The 18650-nt window shown below is 38.4% G+C and overlaps 3 protein-coding genes across 22 annotated transcripts in view; 2 read left to right on the top strand and 1 right to left on the bottom strand.

The window, feature by feature from the left end:
• The window catches only part of LOC127524732 (uncharacterized), a 32949-nt gene extending 32355 nt beyond the window's left edge, over positions 1-594 (bottom strand). For 7 of the 11 annotated variants that reach the window (XM_051916542.1, XM_051916543.1, XM_051916539.1 and 4 more), the window contains exon 1: positions 358-594. In XM_051916542.1, coding sequence (XP_051772502.1) covers positions 358-472 — 115 coding nt within the window. In that variant the 5' untranslated portion in view covers positions 473-594. The remainder of the gene's footprint in view (positions 1-357) is intronic. The other 4 variants (XM_051916537.1, XM_051916534.1, XM_051916533.1 and 1 more) reach the window with 1 other exon arrangement.
• Positions 595-5800: 5206 nt separating this feature from the next.
• LOC127525081 (eukaryotic translation initiation factor 5-like) lies at positions 5801-12759 on the top strand. Its single transcript, XM_051917316.1, is given in 12 exon segments — positions 5801-5966; positions 7373-7652; positions 7821-7902; positions 7993-8165; positions 9120-9231; positions 9423-9550; positions 9630-9788; positions 10007-10039; positions 10041-10169; positions 10732-10896; positions 11003-11143; positions 12338-12759. Coding segments are annotated over 11 exon segments (1290 nt in total). The 5' UTR covers positions 5801-5966; positions 7373-7580; the 3' UTR covers positions 12434-12759.
• A 1850-nt stretch (positions 12760-14609) lies between these two features.
• Positions 14610-18650, top strand: part of mark3a (MAP/microtubule affinity-regulating kinase 3a) — a 35162-nt gene continuing 31121 nt past the window's right edge. For 3 of the 10 annotated variants that reach the window (XR_007933053.1, XM_051915925.1, XM_051915926.1), the window contains exons 1-2: positions 14611-15375; positions 18171-18362. Coding sequence is in view for 8 of the 10 variants with exons in the window: in XM_051915925.1 (XP_051771885.1) it covers positions 15322-15375; positions 18171-18362 (246 nt within the window). In the remaining 2 variants the exon portion in view is untranslated. Of the gene's footprint in view, positions 15376-16277; positions 16467-18170; positions 18363-18650 lie in introns of those variants that run through there. The other 7 variants (XR_007933052.1, XM_051915924.1, XM_051915928.1 and 4 more) reach the window with 5 other exon arrangements.

Below are 18650 nucleotides of genomic sequence, written 5' to 3'. Positions count from 1 at the left end.
TAACACACCTGCTCCCCATTCACACCTGAGACCTTGTAACACTAACGAGTCACATGACACCGGGGAGAGAAAATGGCTAATTGGGCCTAATTTGGACATTTTTACTTAGGGATGTACTCACTTTTCTGGCCAGCGGTGTAGACATTAATGGCTGTGTGTTGAGTTATTTTGAGGGGACAGCAAATTTACACTGTTATACAAGCTGTACACTCACTACTTTACATTGAAGCAAAGTGTCATTTCTTCAGTGTTGTCACATGAAAAGATATAATAAAATATTTACAAACATGTGAGGGGTGTAAGATGTTGTATTTTACCCTCTAAAAATGATTTAAAGATAAAAAAGCATTGTCTTACCATCGGAGGTCTCTGCGTGCTGAGTCTTTTGCTCATCATCCTTAAGTGGAACCTCCTCACCTTTATTCTTGGCTGGGTTTTTTTTCTTAAACCTTTTTTTAAAATGTTTAAGCATTTTTGTAAGTGTAATGTTACTGTATATTAAGAGATTTTAGATTCTGCAATCTGTTTGATTTAGATCCACGAAAAAGTCAGCTGAAGTACACGTGCTCTATAGTAAATTCAGCTACATGTATGTTGTTGTTCTGCTCTTCCACAGGATATGGTTGTGGTCAATTTCTTTGAAGTATCAGAGTTAGCTGCAGCAGGTTTGAGCAGAAAGTTTGAGCAGTGTTTCATACTAAATGATAAATGCCATATATTGTACCAGTCAGAAGCTAAATATAAATTATTCTCTATTGTGCTCAATCACTATTATTATTTCTCATCCATCCATTGTCTATAACACTTAACATAAGATCACGAGAAGACTAGAGCCTGTTATTATTATAACAGCATGATTTGCTAAGACACACAAAAGGTTATCTAAAATTATGCATCAAAATATATTACAAATTTGTAATGTTAGGTGAGAATTATGTGTGTGTGTGTGTGTGTGTATATACGGTTGTGGTCAGAATTATTGGCACCCTTGGTAAATATGATCAAAGATGACTGTAAAAATAAATCTGCATTGTTTATTCGTTTGATCTTTAATTCATAAAATTAGCAAAAATCTAACCTTTCATTGAAGGAAAAGAATTGAAAGTGGGGGGAAAATCACATTATGAAATGTTTTTCTCCAAAACACGTTGGCCACAATTATTGACACCCTTTTATTAAATACTTTTTGCCAAGATAACAGTTCTAAGTCTTCACCTATAATGCCTGATGAGTTTGGAGAACACCTGACAAGAGATCGGAGACCATTCCTTCATGCAGAATCTCTCCAGACTCTTCAGATTCCCAGCTCCATGTTGGTGCTTTTTCTCTTCAGTTCACTCCACTCATTTTCTTTATGGTTCAGGTCAGGGGACTGGGACAGCCATGGCAGAAGCTTCATTTTGTGCTCAGTGACACATTTTTGTGTTGGTTTTGATGTTTGTTTTGGATCATTGTCCTGATGGAAGATCCAACCACGGCCCATTATTGGATTTCTAGCAGAAGCGGTCAGATTTTGATTTTTATCTGTTAGTATTTGATAGAATCCATGATACCATGTATCTGAACAAGATGTCCAGGACCTCCAGCAGAAAAATAGGCCCATAACATTAAAGATCCAGCAGTATATTTAACCGTGGGCATGGGGTACTTTTTATCTATGTGTGCACCAAACCCATCTGGTGGGTTTGCTGCCAAAAAGCTCTTTTTTTTTAGTTTCATCTGGCCATTGAACAAGGCCCCATCTGAAGTTCCAGTCTTGTCTGACAACTGAATATGCTGGAGATTGTTTCTGGATGAGAGCAGAGGATTTTTCTTGAAACCCTCCCAAACAACTTTTGGTGATGTAGGTGCTGTTTGATCATTTTTTTAGGCTTTCTTTTGCTGCACATCAGAACTATATTCTTTGGTTTTACTCATTGTGATGAATGATTACGTGAATTTGGCCTTTGTGTTTCATCAACAGGAAGTCATGGCTGGACAATTTCATGTTCATGATCACCCTGGTGTGCTAAACAAATGTAAATATGAATAGGAATATACTTCAGAGATATTTTGCTCATAAAAAATTCTAAGGGTGCCAATAATTGTGGCCAACGTGTTTTGGAGAATAACATTTATTTCAGAATGTGATTTTCCCCCCACTTTCAATTCCTTTTCTTCAATGAAAGGTTAGATTTTTTCTAATTTTATGAATTAAAGATCAAAAGGATAAACAATGCAGATTTATTTTTACAGTCATCTTTGATCATATTTACCAAGGGTGCCAATAATTCTGAAAACTAGTGTATATTATATATATATATAAACAAAGATGTCTTTCTTTCATAGAACTGAAAAGGAAACATACATGTTCTAGGGTTTCATCATGCAATTATAATGGGAACTGGCGCCATGCCACATGCAGGTGAGGCAAAGGGAAGAAAGAGGTGAGGTGGGTACAATAACAGCCGTTTAACTTCATTAATGAACAAAACAAAGAAGTAAAACCAACATGAGTTCAACACAACATAACAGCTTTACAAACATAAAGACAATACTGGAAAGTGAGTAGAACTAAACTGAGGGCTTAAATACACAAGAGATAACAAACTGAAGAAGAAACAGGTGCCTCCTGGTACCTTAATAGAAACACCAAACAAGGAAGGTGGGTGGGTGTCTTGGTGGTGGATGCACCACCCTGGGGAAGCCGGCGGAGGAACCAGTCCAGATCAGGACCTGAAGGAAGACCAACGGTGGAACTCATGGAGAGAGGAGCCAGGGAGCGACCCAGATCTGAGCCATGAAGAGAAAAGCCCATGCCGGAACCAATGGAAGGAGAAGCCAAGGTGAAGTCTCTGCTGTGAGTCCGGGCGGAACCAAGGGGACTTGCAACTGAGATGGAGACCTGGGGCTGAGCAGAGGAGCCAAAGACACAGTGTGGCAACGCAGGTCCAGAGGGCCAAGGCAGAGCTGACAGCTTGTGGGACCAAGGAGAAGCCAGGGGCTTGGAAGACCATATGATGCTGGGGCGACGAAGGACAAACGGTGGAGCCAGAGGGAAGGGGAAGCCCGGTGAAGCCGAAGGGGTGGAGGGCTGAGGCATAGCTAGAAGCCTGTGATGAGACCAGGGTGACATCTGACCAAGGTGGAGCAGGAGGGACGAACCTGGTGGAGCCAGTGGGATGACGGTCTACGGTGGAGACAAGGGAGCATGGAGCCAAGGTGGATCCTCTGACTTCGGGTGCAGGCTCTGGCTCATTGTCCGTTGTGGGCGTGGCGAAGGCTTGCTGGGCTCTGGGTCCAAAGTAAATGTGAGACGATTGAGTGGCTGGCAAATTACTTCTCCATCTCACCCACGGTATCCAAGGATCCACTCTTAACAAGCACCAGTTCTATAAAATCCATAAATTTCCCTCCAGGACCATCAATGGGAAGGGGAACAAGTTGTTTTTTCTTGGGATTTAAACCAGTCCAAAATCAGGGTAGTGGCAAGGGCTTGGGCAAGGGCTTGAGGAGCGATTCTCCTGCAGGGGATTAGGAAGTAGGAGGTGAATGGCTGGCATATCAATTATTTATCTCTTCTAGGTCCAGTATTCTGTCGCGTGCAAGTGAGACTAAAGCAAGGAAGAGGTGAGGTGGATATAATAACAGCTGTTTAATTTTTTTAACAAACAAAAAAGGTACTCAAACATGAGTCAAAAAGCCAATGTAACAGCTTCACAAACATAAAGACCATACTGGACATTAGTCCTATTTGGATGGGACTATTTTTCTAAATGAGGTTGTAGTTACAATTCTTATCACTTGACGAGAGAGTGTGTTTTTTTTTTTTTATGTCATTTTTTTTCGTTGGACACCATCCATATTGAAACAAAATAAAAATGAAATACCAAGATTGGGTTTGCAGAAAAGCAGTAGGTAATTTGTGCTGGAATTTTTACAGAGGTTGTGTGAGAAAAACACATACTTGGCAGATTCAGAAGGGATTAAAATCACAAAGTATGTCTCTGAAACACAAATTTCTTTAACGTCCAACTGGAAAACTAGTCCTGTCCGAAATAGGGCTGTAAACTGAGGGCTTAAATACACAGGAGATAACAAACTGAACAAGACACAGCTGCACAAAGTAACCATGACAACAAACTAGGGCATATCAGTAACCTAGAAAGCAGAATGGAAGCACAGGAACCAAACGGAAACAGAAAAGCAAATAAACAGTCCACAGAACAGAATGTACACCTGAAATGCCACAAGTATCATAAAAATAGTTCATACAACTTGCTTTCGTATGCTAAGTTAAAGTCGTCATGAAATCAAAATTGACCCTATTTACTTTGTTAGCACATATTACTAGTCTTGTGTTGAACAATTAATCCGTGCAAGTTAATACACAGAAAAAAATTGTTTGTCGTGGTAATCTTTCATCAAAATCTTAAAAGATACTTCCGGTCTGGAATCGCGTTCCTTCTCTGATGACGTCAGTTTGACGGCTTGGGTTGAAAATGCTTAAACCACTCCCCTCCAACTGTTAGTCTGCTATGAGCGAGAGATGGAGAGGAGGAGCGCTAAGGTAAAACCCTGCCCTCTATTCAATATTCCGTTTCACTTGGAAATATGTCACAACACTGGAGAAAAGTCGTTTGCAACTTCCGGTTCACAGGGACTTTAATGGTTTGCAACTAGCGGGTTGGGGCCCACTAGGGGACCTCAGCAAACTTTTGGGGGCCCCAATAAGTCTTAAAATTACTTACTATTTTGTTATAATTATAACAGTAGTGTAGTCAAAAAGGTTGAGAACCATTATCTAAGATTTGTAATGTCATTCGATACAACACAAAAGACATATGGAATACTTTATGGTCCTTTCACATCTTTTGTTAATCTGATTTGTATGTGGTGACCACATTAATCCAAATTCCATCCCGTAGCCATTTAAATTGTGCAATGGCTATTTGGGTACAGTAGCCTAACTGCTAGTCTGAACTCCCTTTACTATTTTTAGTCAAAATTCACTTTAAAAAGGACGTTGCATTTTCTTTGATACAAAAAGCCTCAACTATGCTAACTTACGTAACCTATAATTCTCCATTGCGGGGTATGAGTTGCATGAGAAGAACGTAAACCGAAATAAATAGTGATTACATGTGGTTCAGTGATGATTGACATCAAACGGAGCAAGTCAGTGTTAGGAAATTGAATACAGGAAGAGATTTTAGCCAATGAATGACCGCGGTGGGCGGGGATATGTGGATTGCACGCGAGGTACACGCCCATCATCAGCACTCGCAACTCATTCTGCCTTTGCGTGGAGCAAAGAAGGTTCTGGAAAGGTAAGACGTGACCTAATATTAAAAAATGCTGGTAAATTAACATGTCTCAGACATATCCGTAGTATTTGAGTCTAATAAATGTCAAAGAAGTCGTTTGAAAAACAGTTTGTTTTCTTGTCATGACGAAGCGGAGAGCTGTTTAGCTTTATAAGTATCACAGCAAGTGTGTTGCCAAGTTACATTTGACAAATCTAGCTCTTTTTCTAATCCAGCTTCTCTCCGGAAATCTGATACCCCTCGACTGATCGGCTGCATCGCTCAGCACTTCCCAGGTATAATCTCTGTACCGTTGTGTCGTGTTACATTCTTTGGATCACGACCCAACATCTCCAGGCTCTCCACTGTCAACCCTTCACTCCGTCGGTGGACGACTAGCGTTGTGTTTATGTCTTTATTTTACGGAAACGGTGAGTAAGCGATCGGTCATTTGCATAGACTTCTTTGTAAATATCTATTACACATATGTCAATGCGTTTTGGGTACCTATGACTTGGAAACGATTGTTTTGGACGCTTTATAACTAGCTAATGGGTGTGAACTAGCTTGACTGAGGGGAACAAAATGGCGTCATGGTGCTTTTGCGCACTCCGCTGCGCGCTAACCGTGACGCACTCTGCACCACCGCGACGATCACACAACTTTACGACTCTTTCTGAGGTTTGTTAAAACAAAATGCGTATTTGCTGTGTTTTAATTATCTACCGGTGATCTAAGGGCTGTCGTCGGTATTCGACGTGTTTATTTCGATGTTAAAAATAGCGGAGTTGGTTGAGCTCGAGCGGGTAACGTTAACCATGTGTATATCGACCTTGGGTGCAATACGTGTGACTCAGTATTGCGCTGTAGCTTGCATATATATCATTTATAAACGCATATTAAAACACAGTGACATGGGCTCTGTACTTTTCTTATTCTCTTAACGGTTTCTGTATTGAAGTCGATTGATGTACTTTCAGTTAAACTAAACGATGGACACGCATAATACTAAGTGATCGTAATTTTACATTTGTTTGGTATTGGAAACCTTGTTCTGTCACGCAACTTACAGCTCTTAAATATGTTCCTCAACACGTGTTCATTTGGCTTGAGTCATACTTAAACCTGCTGACGCAGTCGATGACGTGTGTAGCTGGGGTCTTAATCAAGGACTCTATTAAATGATCTTTTTTTTTTTATTTCACAGCCAGAAGTTTGTTTGCCTGTAATAACAGATGGCAGAGAGAATATTAGAAGTAATTTACTATATTTATTCTAAAGTTAAGTATATTGGGGCCTATCCACCATAGACATTAAAAATTCTCCCCCTCAATAATCAGATATGGCAAAATTGTCTCCCCCAATATGTAATATTATTGATGGTGCACTGCTCTGTTTGTTGTCAGGATGACAAAAAGTTTTAAAAGTTGAATTGTTAGGCTGGTCTGCCTCAATGGTCTTAACAGCTCGTCAATGTCAAAATCAATGTCGGTCAAACAAGCTTTGGCTGTTCCAGCACCAAACTTCAGCTTTAAACATAATATTTCACAACTGTTTTTATGACAGAAATGTTAAAAGACAGACCGCTTTGTTTACGTGACTCATTTAATTCATTATTGAATATTGAATATGATGAGAGAAGTAACATTAACATTTTTGCATATTATTAGGCATACGATCAAGAGTGAATGTTTACTTATCTTTACAAAATATATGTTTTTAAATAGATTGCGTCAAAATAAATTCTATTTTTGAACTATTCCATAAAGTCCTACTAAATAAAAATTACTTGGTCATAGAAAATGGATATGGTCACAGTCTTGATTCAAGTCATGAATCTGCTACATTATTCAAATGTTGCACAGAAGAGAAATAGTGCTGTTGTACTAAATATGAGCATGGCTGTGATTTTCGCCATATTCAACAATTGGCCAGTTAGTTTATATATTTCTTCTGCCAGCAAAATGGCTTCCAGAAAAATCCAATGCATCAAGCTTTGTGTCACCAAGTGCAATGCCAAGTAACTTATCTAATTAAAGGACTGGAAATAACTGTTGTATAATAGTGTATTTCACTTTGCTTTTCAGAGCTGTTGCGCAGCTGTTGGAACGCGAGCGGAGGAAACCTAGTCCACGAGCAAGGAGTTTGCAGCCACTGTGGCAAGATCTTTTTCATGTCAGAGACCGAGCACACTTGCAGTTGTTTATGTCATCCCCTCTTCTCCAGACAGAAGATACCCAAAAAATCCCATTCAAGATCTTCTTATCTTGCTGATAGTGCTTCAGATCACTCAAAATGTCTGTCAACGTCAACCGCAATGTGTCGGACCAGTTCTACCGCTACAAGATGCCCCGTTTGATTGCCAAGGTACCCCAGAGACTTGTTTTGGTCTGAATGCTGCATAAATATGACAATTTCAGTTATTTCTGTGTACAGTGAAAATCTCTTATACATGTATGCAGTGGCAATCTTATAATCATCTGGAGAAGATTAAAAAAATGTTTTCCCACTCCCATTGTCAATTTCACTTAATAGGTGGAAGGCAAAGGGAATGGAATCAAGACGGTCATTGTCAACATGGTTGATGTTGCAAAGGCACTGAACAGGCCTCCAACCTGTAAGTTTGCTTTTACAATTAGTTATATCATAACTATTATTCTTTCAGTAGTATTTCATTATGAAGACTTTCTCTTTGCTATTTCTTCAGATCCAACTAAGTATTTTGGCTGTGAGTTGGGGGCGCAGACTCAGTTTGATGCTAAGAATGACCGCTACATCGTAAACGGATCCCATGAAGCCAACAAACTGCAGGACATGCTGGATGGATTCATCCGAAAGTTTGTGCTATGCTCCGAGTGTGACAATCCTGAGACTGACCTGGTAAGTTGACATTCAGGGTTTTTGCCTGCTGAAAAGAAGTTTGTCCACTCATGGTTAAAAATTAAAGATTCTGTTTACTTTTATGTTTTGCTGTCGGTCAGATAGTGTTTGTAGAACATTCTCAGGTGTACTTAAACTTGTTTGGGGCAAGGGCAGTTGGTTTGTGATGTTCAGTACACTTAACTTTGTCCTTTGACTTTCATAACGCCTACACAAGTGTTAAAAGCAAGTTGTGAAAGCATCAGTCGTTTGCGGTGTTATTTGTATTTATTTATATATATATAATTTATGTATTTTTATAGTATTCATTATTTTTTTCTTTTACTTTTATGTTTTCTGTTTTCATTTTAGTGATTTTGTTATGTGCTTTGTCTTTATATTTCTATCTAGCTAATTTATTTATTTCATTTTTAGTACTTAATTTTATTCATTTTTACTTAAACCTAAAATTTCTTAGTTTTAAGTTGTTTTTTTTTTTTTGCTGTAAGTTTTTCATCTAATATTTATGTTATTGCAAATTTATTTCAATAAAAAACATTTTTTTAAATTTTTTAATCTCAAAGTCTGCAAATTTCTGTTATATATTGGAGTGGTATAAAATTGTTTTTATATTGATTGTGGCTGTTTAGCTTACCTTTAATTACAGTTTAATTTACACAATTATAAGCGTTAAAGCTCTGTATATGTTTTTTTTTTTTAAAGAAACTTAAGAGAAACTACTTCTGATTTATCTAATAATGCCAGTGAACACTTACGCAGTTTCGAATAAACCACTGCAATACCTTATAATGGCAAGTTTCTTCCATAGTTCCACATTTTCAGCTGATGTTTAAAAACACTGCAATCTAATCCTCACATGGTTTTTGAAAAGTGAAAATCGAAACCTTTGTTAACAATTCAGAAATCCTTTAGTTTTCAGAAATGTCCTCATAGTATCTGATGTTTAATTTGCAGCATGTTAACCCAAAGAAGCAGACCATCGGAAGCTCCTGCAAGGCTTGCGGTAATCGGGGAATGCTGGACACTCGGCACAAACTGTGCACATTCATCCTCAAAAACCCACCTGGTGAGTTGGTGCTGTTGCGGGGTGTAAAAATGAGTCTACTGCTGTTATTCACTATATTTGGCATCAGAAATGTATGCTTTATATTTGTAGAAAATGGGTTTAAAACAGTTTGATGTTTAAACTTATAATTTTTGCTTTTCATATAAGCTTTATAAGTTCAATTTTTAAGAGCTAATCTTTTTGAAATGCAGAGAGTGATAGCAGTTGTGTGAAAGAGAAGAAGGAGAAAGAGAAGAAAAACAGAAAGAAGGATAAGGAGAATGGCTCGGGTAGTGGCGAGGCTGGGAACCATAATGACATAGACGCACCAGATGTTGTGGTAAGAGACACACATGAATATTATTTTAATGTAATTTGTAACCAGTGCATTTAATTGTATGTTTATGGGTAATGTGTAGGATGGTGAGGATGATGATGACTGGGCAGAGGAAACCACAGAGGAGGCCCAGCGCCGACGTATGGAGGAGATCAGTGACCATGCTAAGAACCTGACCCTCAGCGAGGACCTGGAGAAACCACTGGAACAGAGGGTCAACATGTTCTACAATTTTGTCAAAGTAAATAATGCCACTCTAGGTTTCCAAAAACATTTTACTGTTTTTTTGGGGGGAAAAATTACTGTTTTTACAAAATATTTTACTGACTCAACTTTTCAATGGTAGTTTACTTTGGGTATGTGAATTAGATTTAAATTTTTTATTAACATGAAGGTTCAAATAACCAAAGATCTATTAATGCCACTAGGACTCAAACATCTCTCTCTTTTTCTAACCAGCAAAAGAAAGAGAGTGGAGCAATTGGCTCTGCCTGATAAGGAGATTCTGGCTGAAGCAGAAAGGCTGGATGTGAGAGCCATGGGACCGCTCATCTTGAGTGAACTGCTCTTTGACGAGAACATTAGAGACCAAATCAAGAAATACAAACGTCACTTCCTGCGGGTACGGTTTCAAAAAACAACAACAAAACAAACAAAAAAAAAAACACCAATTCTAATTTGAAATGTGATAGACTGGCTCACACAGGATCTGCATGTACAGAACTAATTGGAACACCCCTGTCACTTGTGTTAATTTATTAAATATTTTGGCTAATTTAATTTCTGCCGTAAGCTGAGTGTAGTTAATCTCAGCTCCATTTAATACATTTTACACCCAGAATTTGAGCACTGAAAATACAAATGAAAGTTTCCATCTTGGCCTAGTGATAGATGAATATTTATAGCAGGACATTGAGACCTGCCTACAAGCTGTGTAAAGCCATGCTAAATTTATGCCTTGACTAGCTATTTAAATGCCACTTTTGAATCAGCAGCTTTGATATCTACCAGTTTTCACTTGCTGCTGAGATAATCGAACATGAAGCTGTTAAAAATGATCTTTATCTAGCTCAACATACTTGTGTCTGCGAAAGATAACAAACAAAGTGCTTATATTTGATAAATGTTCATAGTTTTACCACATAATCACAGTGCTCAAAGTTCCAGATTCTCCTTTCTTGCAGTTCTGCCACAACGATAAGAAAGCTCAGAAGTATCTGCTGGGAGGCTTTGAGTGTCTGGTGAAGCTTCATCAAAGTCAGCTGCTGCCACGAGTGCCCATCGTTCTCAAAGACCTCTATGATGCAGACCTACTGGAGGAGGATGTCATTCTCACATGGGCAGAGAAGGTGTGCATTTCACAATTTTACATACAATTTTATAAGATAAGGATCATGAAACAAGTTTTGTATGAACTATGAATCTTGAATAAAATGTCTTTTGTTTTGTTTTAAGGTCTCTAAGAAGTATGTTTCCAAGGAGCTGGCCAAGGAGATCCATGCCAAGGCGGCTCCCTTTGTCAAATGGCTGAAGGAGGCAGAGGAGGAGAGTGAGGGGAGTGAAGCAGAGGAGGAGGAAGATGATGAAAATGTTGAGGTAATTTCATCCTCTTGGAATTTATTTATGAGCAGATTGTCCCTTTAGCCAGCTATAGCTGCACAATTTTCATCTCGGGCCTTGGAAGAATTGGTTCTTAGCCACTTCTCAAGAATGTAGTGTAACTGTTTCATTAACACTTGAACCTATGGAAGCTTGTTTCTGCTATGGAGAAAAAAAAAAAAGTGATTGCGACTTATCTCACAATTCTGAATTTTTCGCAATTGCGAGTTTATATCTCGCAATTCTGACTTTTTTTCTCTGCTGAGGTAAAGTTGAAGTTGCTAGGGGAAATGTATAATATGAAGAGTTCAGATGCAAAAGCCGCTAAACGCCACCATCGTCAAAAATGAGAAAATTATATTGAGGGAGTGCTCTCTGCACATAGTATACGTTCATCAAATACTTTCACTTCAAATCCACTAAATCCCAGCGTCAGCCCATTCAGAAATACCGGTTCGTTGGCAGAAACCACTAAACGCCACTTCCCTTTGTCAGCAAAAGCCTCTAAGTCCACAGAACAACCAATCAGAAGACGTGAATTGAATCATGATTTCAAGATAAATGACTGCGCGTATGAGCCGGCTTTCAATTGCCAAGCTGCAAGTTTTTATCATGTTTTGTCCATCGTTACAGTGGCAATGACAGGATTTCGCGAGTAGCAAGTAAACACAACAGTGTTCCTTTTGCTGCTGTAAAACTGACAGAAACAAACGTTTTACTGTCTTGTTGTCCAAAGAGGTGGACTTGGAGGTTTTTGCTAAAAAAAGTTGTTAAATACCAATGAATTGGCTTAAGTGACATTTTTGAAAATAAGGCATTTCAATAACTGACTAATAACCTTTTCATTGCCATTAAAGTGAAATTACTGAACCTAAACATAGGAGTCTTGTAAAAAAAAAAAAAAAAAATGCTCAGACGGAGGTTTTTGCAATGAAACTCTTTTTATATATATATATATATATATATATATATATATATATATATGTGTGTGTGTAATTGCATACACAAACTGTTAATCTAGTAGTTAATTAGAGAAACAGCTTTATATTTTAACTGTCAGGAGGAGCCCTGGGACTGTAATTAGTGTAATTACATTAGTTTTCTCTGGGCTACAATTAGAGAAAGGTTGAGAAGGCTTGTGTGATATTCTGATTCTTCATCTTTCTCATTTGGACACTCTTTGGTCTTCAGGTTGTGTACTCTTCCTCTGCACGAGAGCTAAAGGTGGAGGCCGTTCAGCCAGAGAAAGCTGAAGAGGACGATGACCTTGATATTGATGCCATTTAAAGAAATGACAAGTGAAACAGCAGCTGCCATCCTGGAACCTTGCTACTTCCTGATGTAATGATGAAATGGATCACAGTGGCCTCCTGTTTAGCCCGTCTTGTTTTGTCCCACTTTCTTCTTGGTTATATTTGATTTACAAGAATGGTTTTAATATAGCTCTTTCATTGACTTGCTGCTAAAGTAATAAGAACTTTTGAGCTTTATTGTCTGTATCGAGCAATTTTGTTGTATTGTGAGCTTGACTTTGATTCATGGGTTTGCTTATACTGTACATCTGATTCTTTTTTTTCTTGAAATCATAAAATAAAGGTTTTTGCTGTACATTATATGGACTATTTTGATTTCTTAACTAGAGTCAGTGAAAAGTATGATTAAAAATCTCAGTTTTAGCGTCATTTGATTTTAGCACTCCCTTCAACCACATGTCTTCTCACCAAAACCACACTACAAAACAGGTGGTTATTTCTGATTGGCTTAAAAGAACACAGGCTGCTCCCCAGACTCAGCCTGGCTGTTCTTAGGACATATATTAAGAGTACTGGTGTTGTAGTAACATTTATCCGAGATTGCTGCCATTGTTGTGGGAAACAATTATTAATGGTTGAACATCAAGCCTAAAATGGCCACTAGATGGCAACATCACGACATCTAACTGATGATTCATCTCGAAACTGGCATATGGCTGTAAATCGGTGGCTCTCAACCTTTTTTGACTCAAAGGTCCACCATTTTTTATGGGTCCGGGCACTTCTCCTTTCCTCCAAGATCCACCATTGTAGGAGCTCCTGTCTTTGATGACATTTACTTTGACATTTCATTAAAATGTCAAATGCAGCCAGAATATGTTTTGATTATAGCCAGTCATTCTGACATAATGTCTGTGTACTACATTTAACCTTGCACATATATGTAGATAATATCTGTATATACTAGCGGCATGCAGCAATATTCTGAAATGAGTATTTTCTGTTGTTGTTTATTTGCTTTTTTTCATGTAAATTCATGTTCCAGTTACACTTGATGTTGACACATTTTTAGGTTAAATAAACAAACATTACTTACACTATCAAAAAACAACAACCAAAACGATTCTATTTTGCATTTTTACATTGTATAAACAATGTGTATTTCTCATCAAGTTTTCTCATAATTTTTTATGTTTATCCAAAATAACTATAAGAACATAGTAATAGATGTCATATTTTATGTATATTTTATTTGTAAACTGATGTTCAGGTGTTCTTTTTATTAGTCAACTTATTTTCGGATCATTAGTCATCAAAGCTTGGTAAACAGGTGTCATGATGGTCACAGACATGGAGATGTGCCTTGAATTTCACCTGATTGCTTTAGGCATTTATATATTCTATTTACATGATTTTATACATGTTTTATTATTTACTTATTCTGATATAGCTTAGAGAATTTTTTTTTTTTTTTTTTAATTTTCTTAAAGCCCCCTTGGAAGTTGTATGGCCCCCCTGGTTGAGAACCTGCAGTAAACTAATAATTCAGGTGGAAGAACATATATTCAAAACATTACATTAATTTAGTAATGTTGATGAATTTCATTTTAACGTTTTGTGTCTGTGCAAGAGAAAACAAAATATATATTTGTAAGGGAATACTTAGCAAGGTCACTGTTGAGTTATTTAGAAAGCAGGGTTATTCTTTCACACATCCTCTGTAGTGTTTTAGCTAAGCTATATCCAATTTAATATCCTTATAAATGACGTTCTGATCAGTGGCTATATCTTTTAAAGGTTATATCATAAAGAATTTATTCCTTAAGATTAAAACTTTTTATATATATATATATATATATATATATATATATATATATATATATATATATATATATATATATATTGTTTTGTTTCCTTGTTTTGTTCAGATGTACTTTTATGTCCTCCTTACCAGGTCAAGATCTCAACATGGCGGCGCCCACAAGGGGGCGACCCGCTCCATGTAGAACAAAACAGCTGTTTCTGGAAGACTATAATAAATCTAGTTTCCATCGGTGTACAATACTTATAAACGATATTTCTCAAAAGTGCATTTTGAGTGAAGCACACTGACCAAATGAATTGAAAAACTTTGTCTTCATTTGCCATAACGATCAAACCATACATGGTAAAATTACACTTCAATTGAACAGGGTGTGTCACAGTTGTTATGGTATGACGAAGTTTTCTCCTTTTTTCCATATGAACACCTACAGCTCCCTGAGGGATGCGGCGCTCTCCAATGAGCACAGGGATCTTTCTGTTTCCTCACTTCCTCTGTCTCGCTCAGGGCTCGGCTCGAAACTCCTGCGCTGTTGGGCAGCCATCTTGGATCTCGCTTTGAACGAGAGGCGACAGAAGCGGCTGTTCGGGTGGAATGGAACCGTCAACGAGCGTAACTTCCCTGCGGCCCCGACGCCTGTGATTACCCGCTTTACCCCGCTGCTGCCGTTACCAGTGAATGTACCGGACAGTCCATTTGAAGGATCGTTCGATGAGCAGATTGTCTTTGGGGGAGATCGCAGCGGAGGCCCCGTGAAGTACAATTTTCTCTATTCTTACTTGAACCGGACATCCGAAATATGAAGCAGACAGCGACGCCAGGCCTGAAAGTATTATGTTTTTAACATTGCACAAGTTAACCGGCCTCGTTCGCTTTTCAGGGATCTATTAGATGGAGTGCGCTCGGTAATAAAACGCAGTAACGTCCGCGAGCGTCCGGAATATTTCTCCCAAACTTTTAACAACTTTGTTACCAGCTTTAGAAGCAAATCAATGATATTGACCAAGCGTGTAATCGGTCAAATATATTTCCCCCTTCGTTGCAACGCAAAACCTGCTGCTTAAATTGTAATTCCGGGAAAGCAGCTTTCCATCAACACTATGTCAACAACAAGAGCCCCCCTGCCCACCGTCAACGAACGGAAGGCTGAAAACGTAAGTAGACTGTTTATGTTTTGATATCTGGTTAACAGTCAGTAATAACTGCTTTGGGCTGACTCAATCCTGTTAATTTCTATCACTTATTAGTGTAATATTTGATCTCGTCGAATCGCATTATATGGCTGTGTCTCAACACCTAGTGAGCTGCCTACCTAGACAGCGATTTTGGTCAAAAACGAAGCTGCCTTTTAAAATCATTCAGCTCATTTCCTCCAGAATTAAGGGCAGTGTCGCATCCCATATAGTGTTTTATGTGCTTTAAGTGGATTAGCAGTCTCGTGCCAGTCTTTGGACAGATGGGGCACCAGGCTGAAGTGACGCATGGGGTCCAGGGCATCGGTAATTTGGCTGCTTTTTCTGCTTAATTCGTGCAACATATGCTTGATTAGTTAAAGCCCTGCACACTAGTGAGTGATGCGTGGGTTTGCACGTTTAATGCGCCAATAGGATGCAGATATTGCGCATTGGCGTCAGTCTGTCCTATAGGTTTCTGCTCATACGTCAGCAGTGAGGGAAGGTGACATAAGCACGCGTGCTAATGCAGGTCCCCCTTAAAGGTGCCTGTGCAGAATAAGCATTAAGTTACGGTCTTTGACTTTTCCACTGCATCTATCTGTCTGTCTGTTGGTCTGTCTGTCATCTGTATTGGTCTATCGCTCAATTATCGATCTATTGTTCTAATGTTCAGTCTATCTATTGTTCTGTTTATTGTTCTAGCTATCTAAATAGGTTATTAAATGTTATTAACATTTATAATGTCTTACCAGAATGTACATATTTTAATGCACAACTCTTGCTCACTTTTGATGGGGGAAATTAAGTCAAATGAGGTATCAATCACCCCTCCACTCAACCCCACCCGCCCCAAAAATCTCTGTCACACACACACACACACACACACACACGGGGTGTCAAAAAGACTCCAGCAGTGATGCAGCTCGTCAGTATCGGTGTTGGTGGATGGGAGAGTATTGATGAGTTCTTGTCATAGAATAGACAGGGCTGTTTGGTTCAATGCCATTTAGCTTACAAAAACAAAAATGAGAGGATCACAATCTAATATGAGGCATCGTGCAAGCATAAGCGTAAGTGACCTTTATTCAAGATCGTTCTTTGTGTTTTATTGCAGGGGGTCGTCTCATCTTTTTTGTGGTTATGTTGTATAACATTTATTATCAAGCTTTAGAGTGTTTATAACTCTTATTAGGCAGAGCTTTGTGGATAACAGTCAAGTCGGGCGTCCGGGACAATATGCAGGATTTAGTGGGAACATTGTATAGCGCAGTGTCAGCGTACCCTTACATACAGAGGTGTTAGTACCACATGAGTCTCACTGACTTACTAAACATCATCCTGTTGAGCTCATGACCTCTGAATGGAACAATTCATTTAGTCTCGCTGTTATTTGTAACCTGGTGTATGTTGCACAAAGGTCCTGTCACAAGGTTACAAGAGACCTTGGGAAATGTTAGCGTAATAGAATTAACTTATGTTAATGACCAGTGTTTTCAGTTTCAGACTTGGTTTGATTAACTTTTGTAAAACATTTTTGACGTCTTTGAAAAAGTAGTTGCTAAATGTAAATGCTGATGACTCATGATATAATTTTATTTGTGACAGTGGCACAATAATAAAATGTTGTTGAGGTGATGATTGATGCTAATCTGAAACTGGGTGGAGTCAATATTAGTTATTTCTGGTCTGAGTAGGACCTATTGTATTTGTTGCCAAGTATCCTTATATGACTGGCGGAAATTGTGTAAATTCCTGGAGGGCGAATTCTGGGATAAAATGAGCAAGATTGAAATTATAATTTGGAAATTTTGGGAGGTATTAAAGGGATAGTTCACCCAAAAATGAAAATTATCTCATGATTTACTCATCCTCAAGCCGTCCTAGGTGTATATGACTATCTTCTTTCAGACAAACACAATCAGAGATATATTTAAATATATACTAGCTCTTCCAAGCTTTATAATGGGAGTGAATGGGGGGTGTGATTTTGAAACCTAATACATGCATCCATCCGTCATAAAAATAATCCATACGGCTCCAGGGGGTTAATAAAGGCCTTCTGAAGCAAAGCGATGGGTTTTCTTTAGAAAAATGTCCATATTTAAAATGCTAATAACTATAATAAGTAGCTTTTGGCAGACGACCGTACGGATCGATTTACGGCGGAAGAGTGACCCCTAACCTGACGAACGTGGAAGCGCAGAGGATAGAGCAAAATAAAACACCGGTCACGAATTAGAAGTCTGAAACAAGAATTCTTATAGAGAAATGTCGGATACATTTCGATATAAGAAAAGAGGAGCTTGAGTTTATTGCCCAGCCCTATTTGTTTAAACCGCAAGAGGTGTCTAAGCTTACAATACTCCTACATCCTGTGTCATGCATCACGTCAGGGGTTACTCATTGACTTGCGTAATATGTATACGGTCATCTGCCGGAAGCTAGTTATTTTAGGTTATAAAGTTTTAAATATGGATATTTTTCTTACCAAAACCCTTCGCTTCAGAAGGCCTTTATTAACCCACTGGAGCCGTATGGATTATTTTATGATGGATTTTTTTGGCCTTGAAAATCACCGTCCCCCCATTCTCTACCATTATGAAGCTTGGAAGAGTCAGGATATTTTTAAATATATCTCTGATTGTGTTCCTCTAACAAGATAGTCATATACACAGAGGATGGCTTGAGGTTGAGTTTTTGGGTGAGCTAACCCTTTAAGTTTTAAATTTTTGTTGTTGTTGTTTGTAATTTACATGTGTTTTGAATTCTAACAGCATACAACGAATGGCCATGGCCGAGGGGAGGTGACCTCTCGATCTGTGAGGTCGAGTGGTCGAAACCGAAATTCTGGCTCAGGATTGGATGATGTGCACCCTCTTATTGGGAATTACCGGCTACTAAAAACCATTGGAAAGGGCAACTTCGCCAAGGTCAAACTGGCTCGCCATATCCTCACAGGAAGCGAGGTGAGGAGTCGGGAGTCATGAGTGTGTTTCCTGACACACAGTGGGCAATGGGGGTTTTCCAGAGATGGACATGTTAGCTTTTCTGCTTTCGTGTTTCCTTTTGGAATTTTTTTAATTGCAACACTTGGTAAAACTCAGCTGAGCAGAAAAAGATACTTTTATAGTAAATATAATGCAATATGATATAAAACTATGGTTTTGGTCATGCTGTAATTATAAAAAGTATGTTAAATGTATGTAATTTGGAAAAATCTTATTTTTATTTATTTATTTTTTTACCCACCTACA

The sequence above is a fragment of the Ctenopharyngodon idella genome, chromosome 13 (genome assembly GCF_019924925.1).
Source record: "Ctenopharyngodon idella isolate HZGC_01 chromosome 13, HZGC01, whole genome shotgun sequence".
Taxonomy (NCBI): Eukaryota; Metazoa; Chordata; class Actinopteri; order Cypriniformes; family Xenocyprididae; genus Ctenopharyngodon; species Ctenopharyngodon idella.
This window is presented reverse-complemented; position numbering and strand designations above follow the sequence as displayed.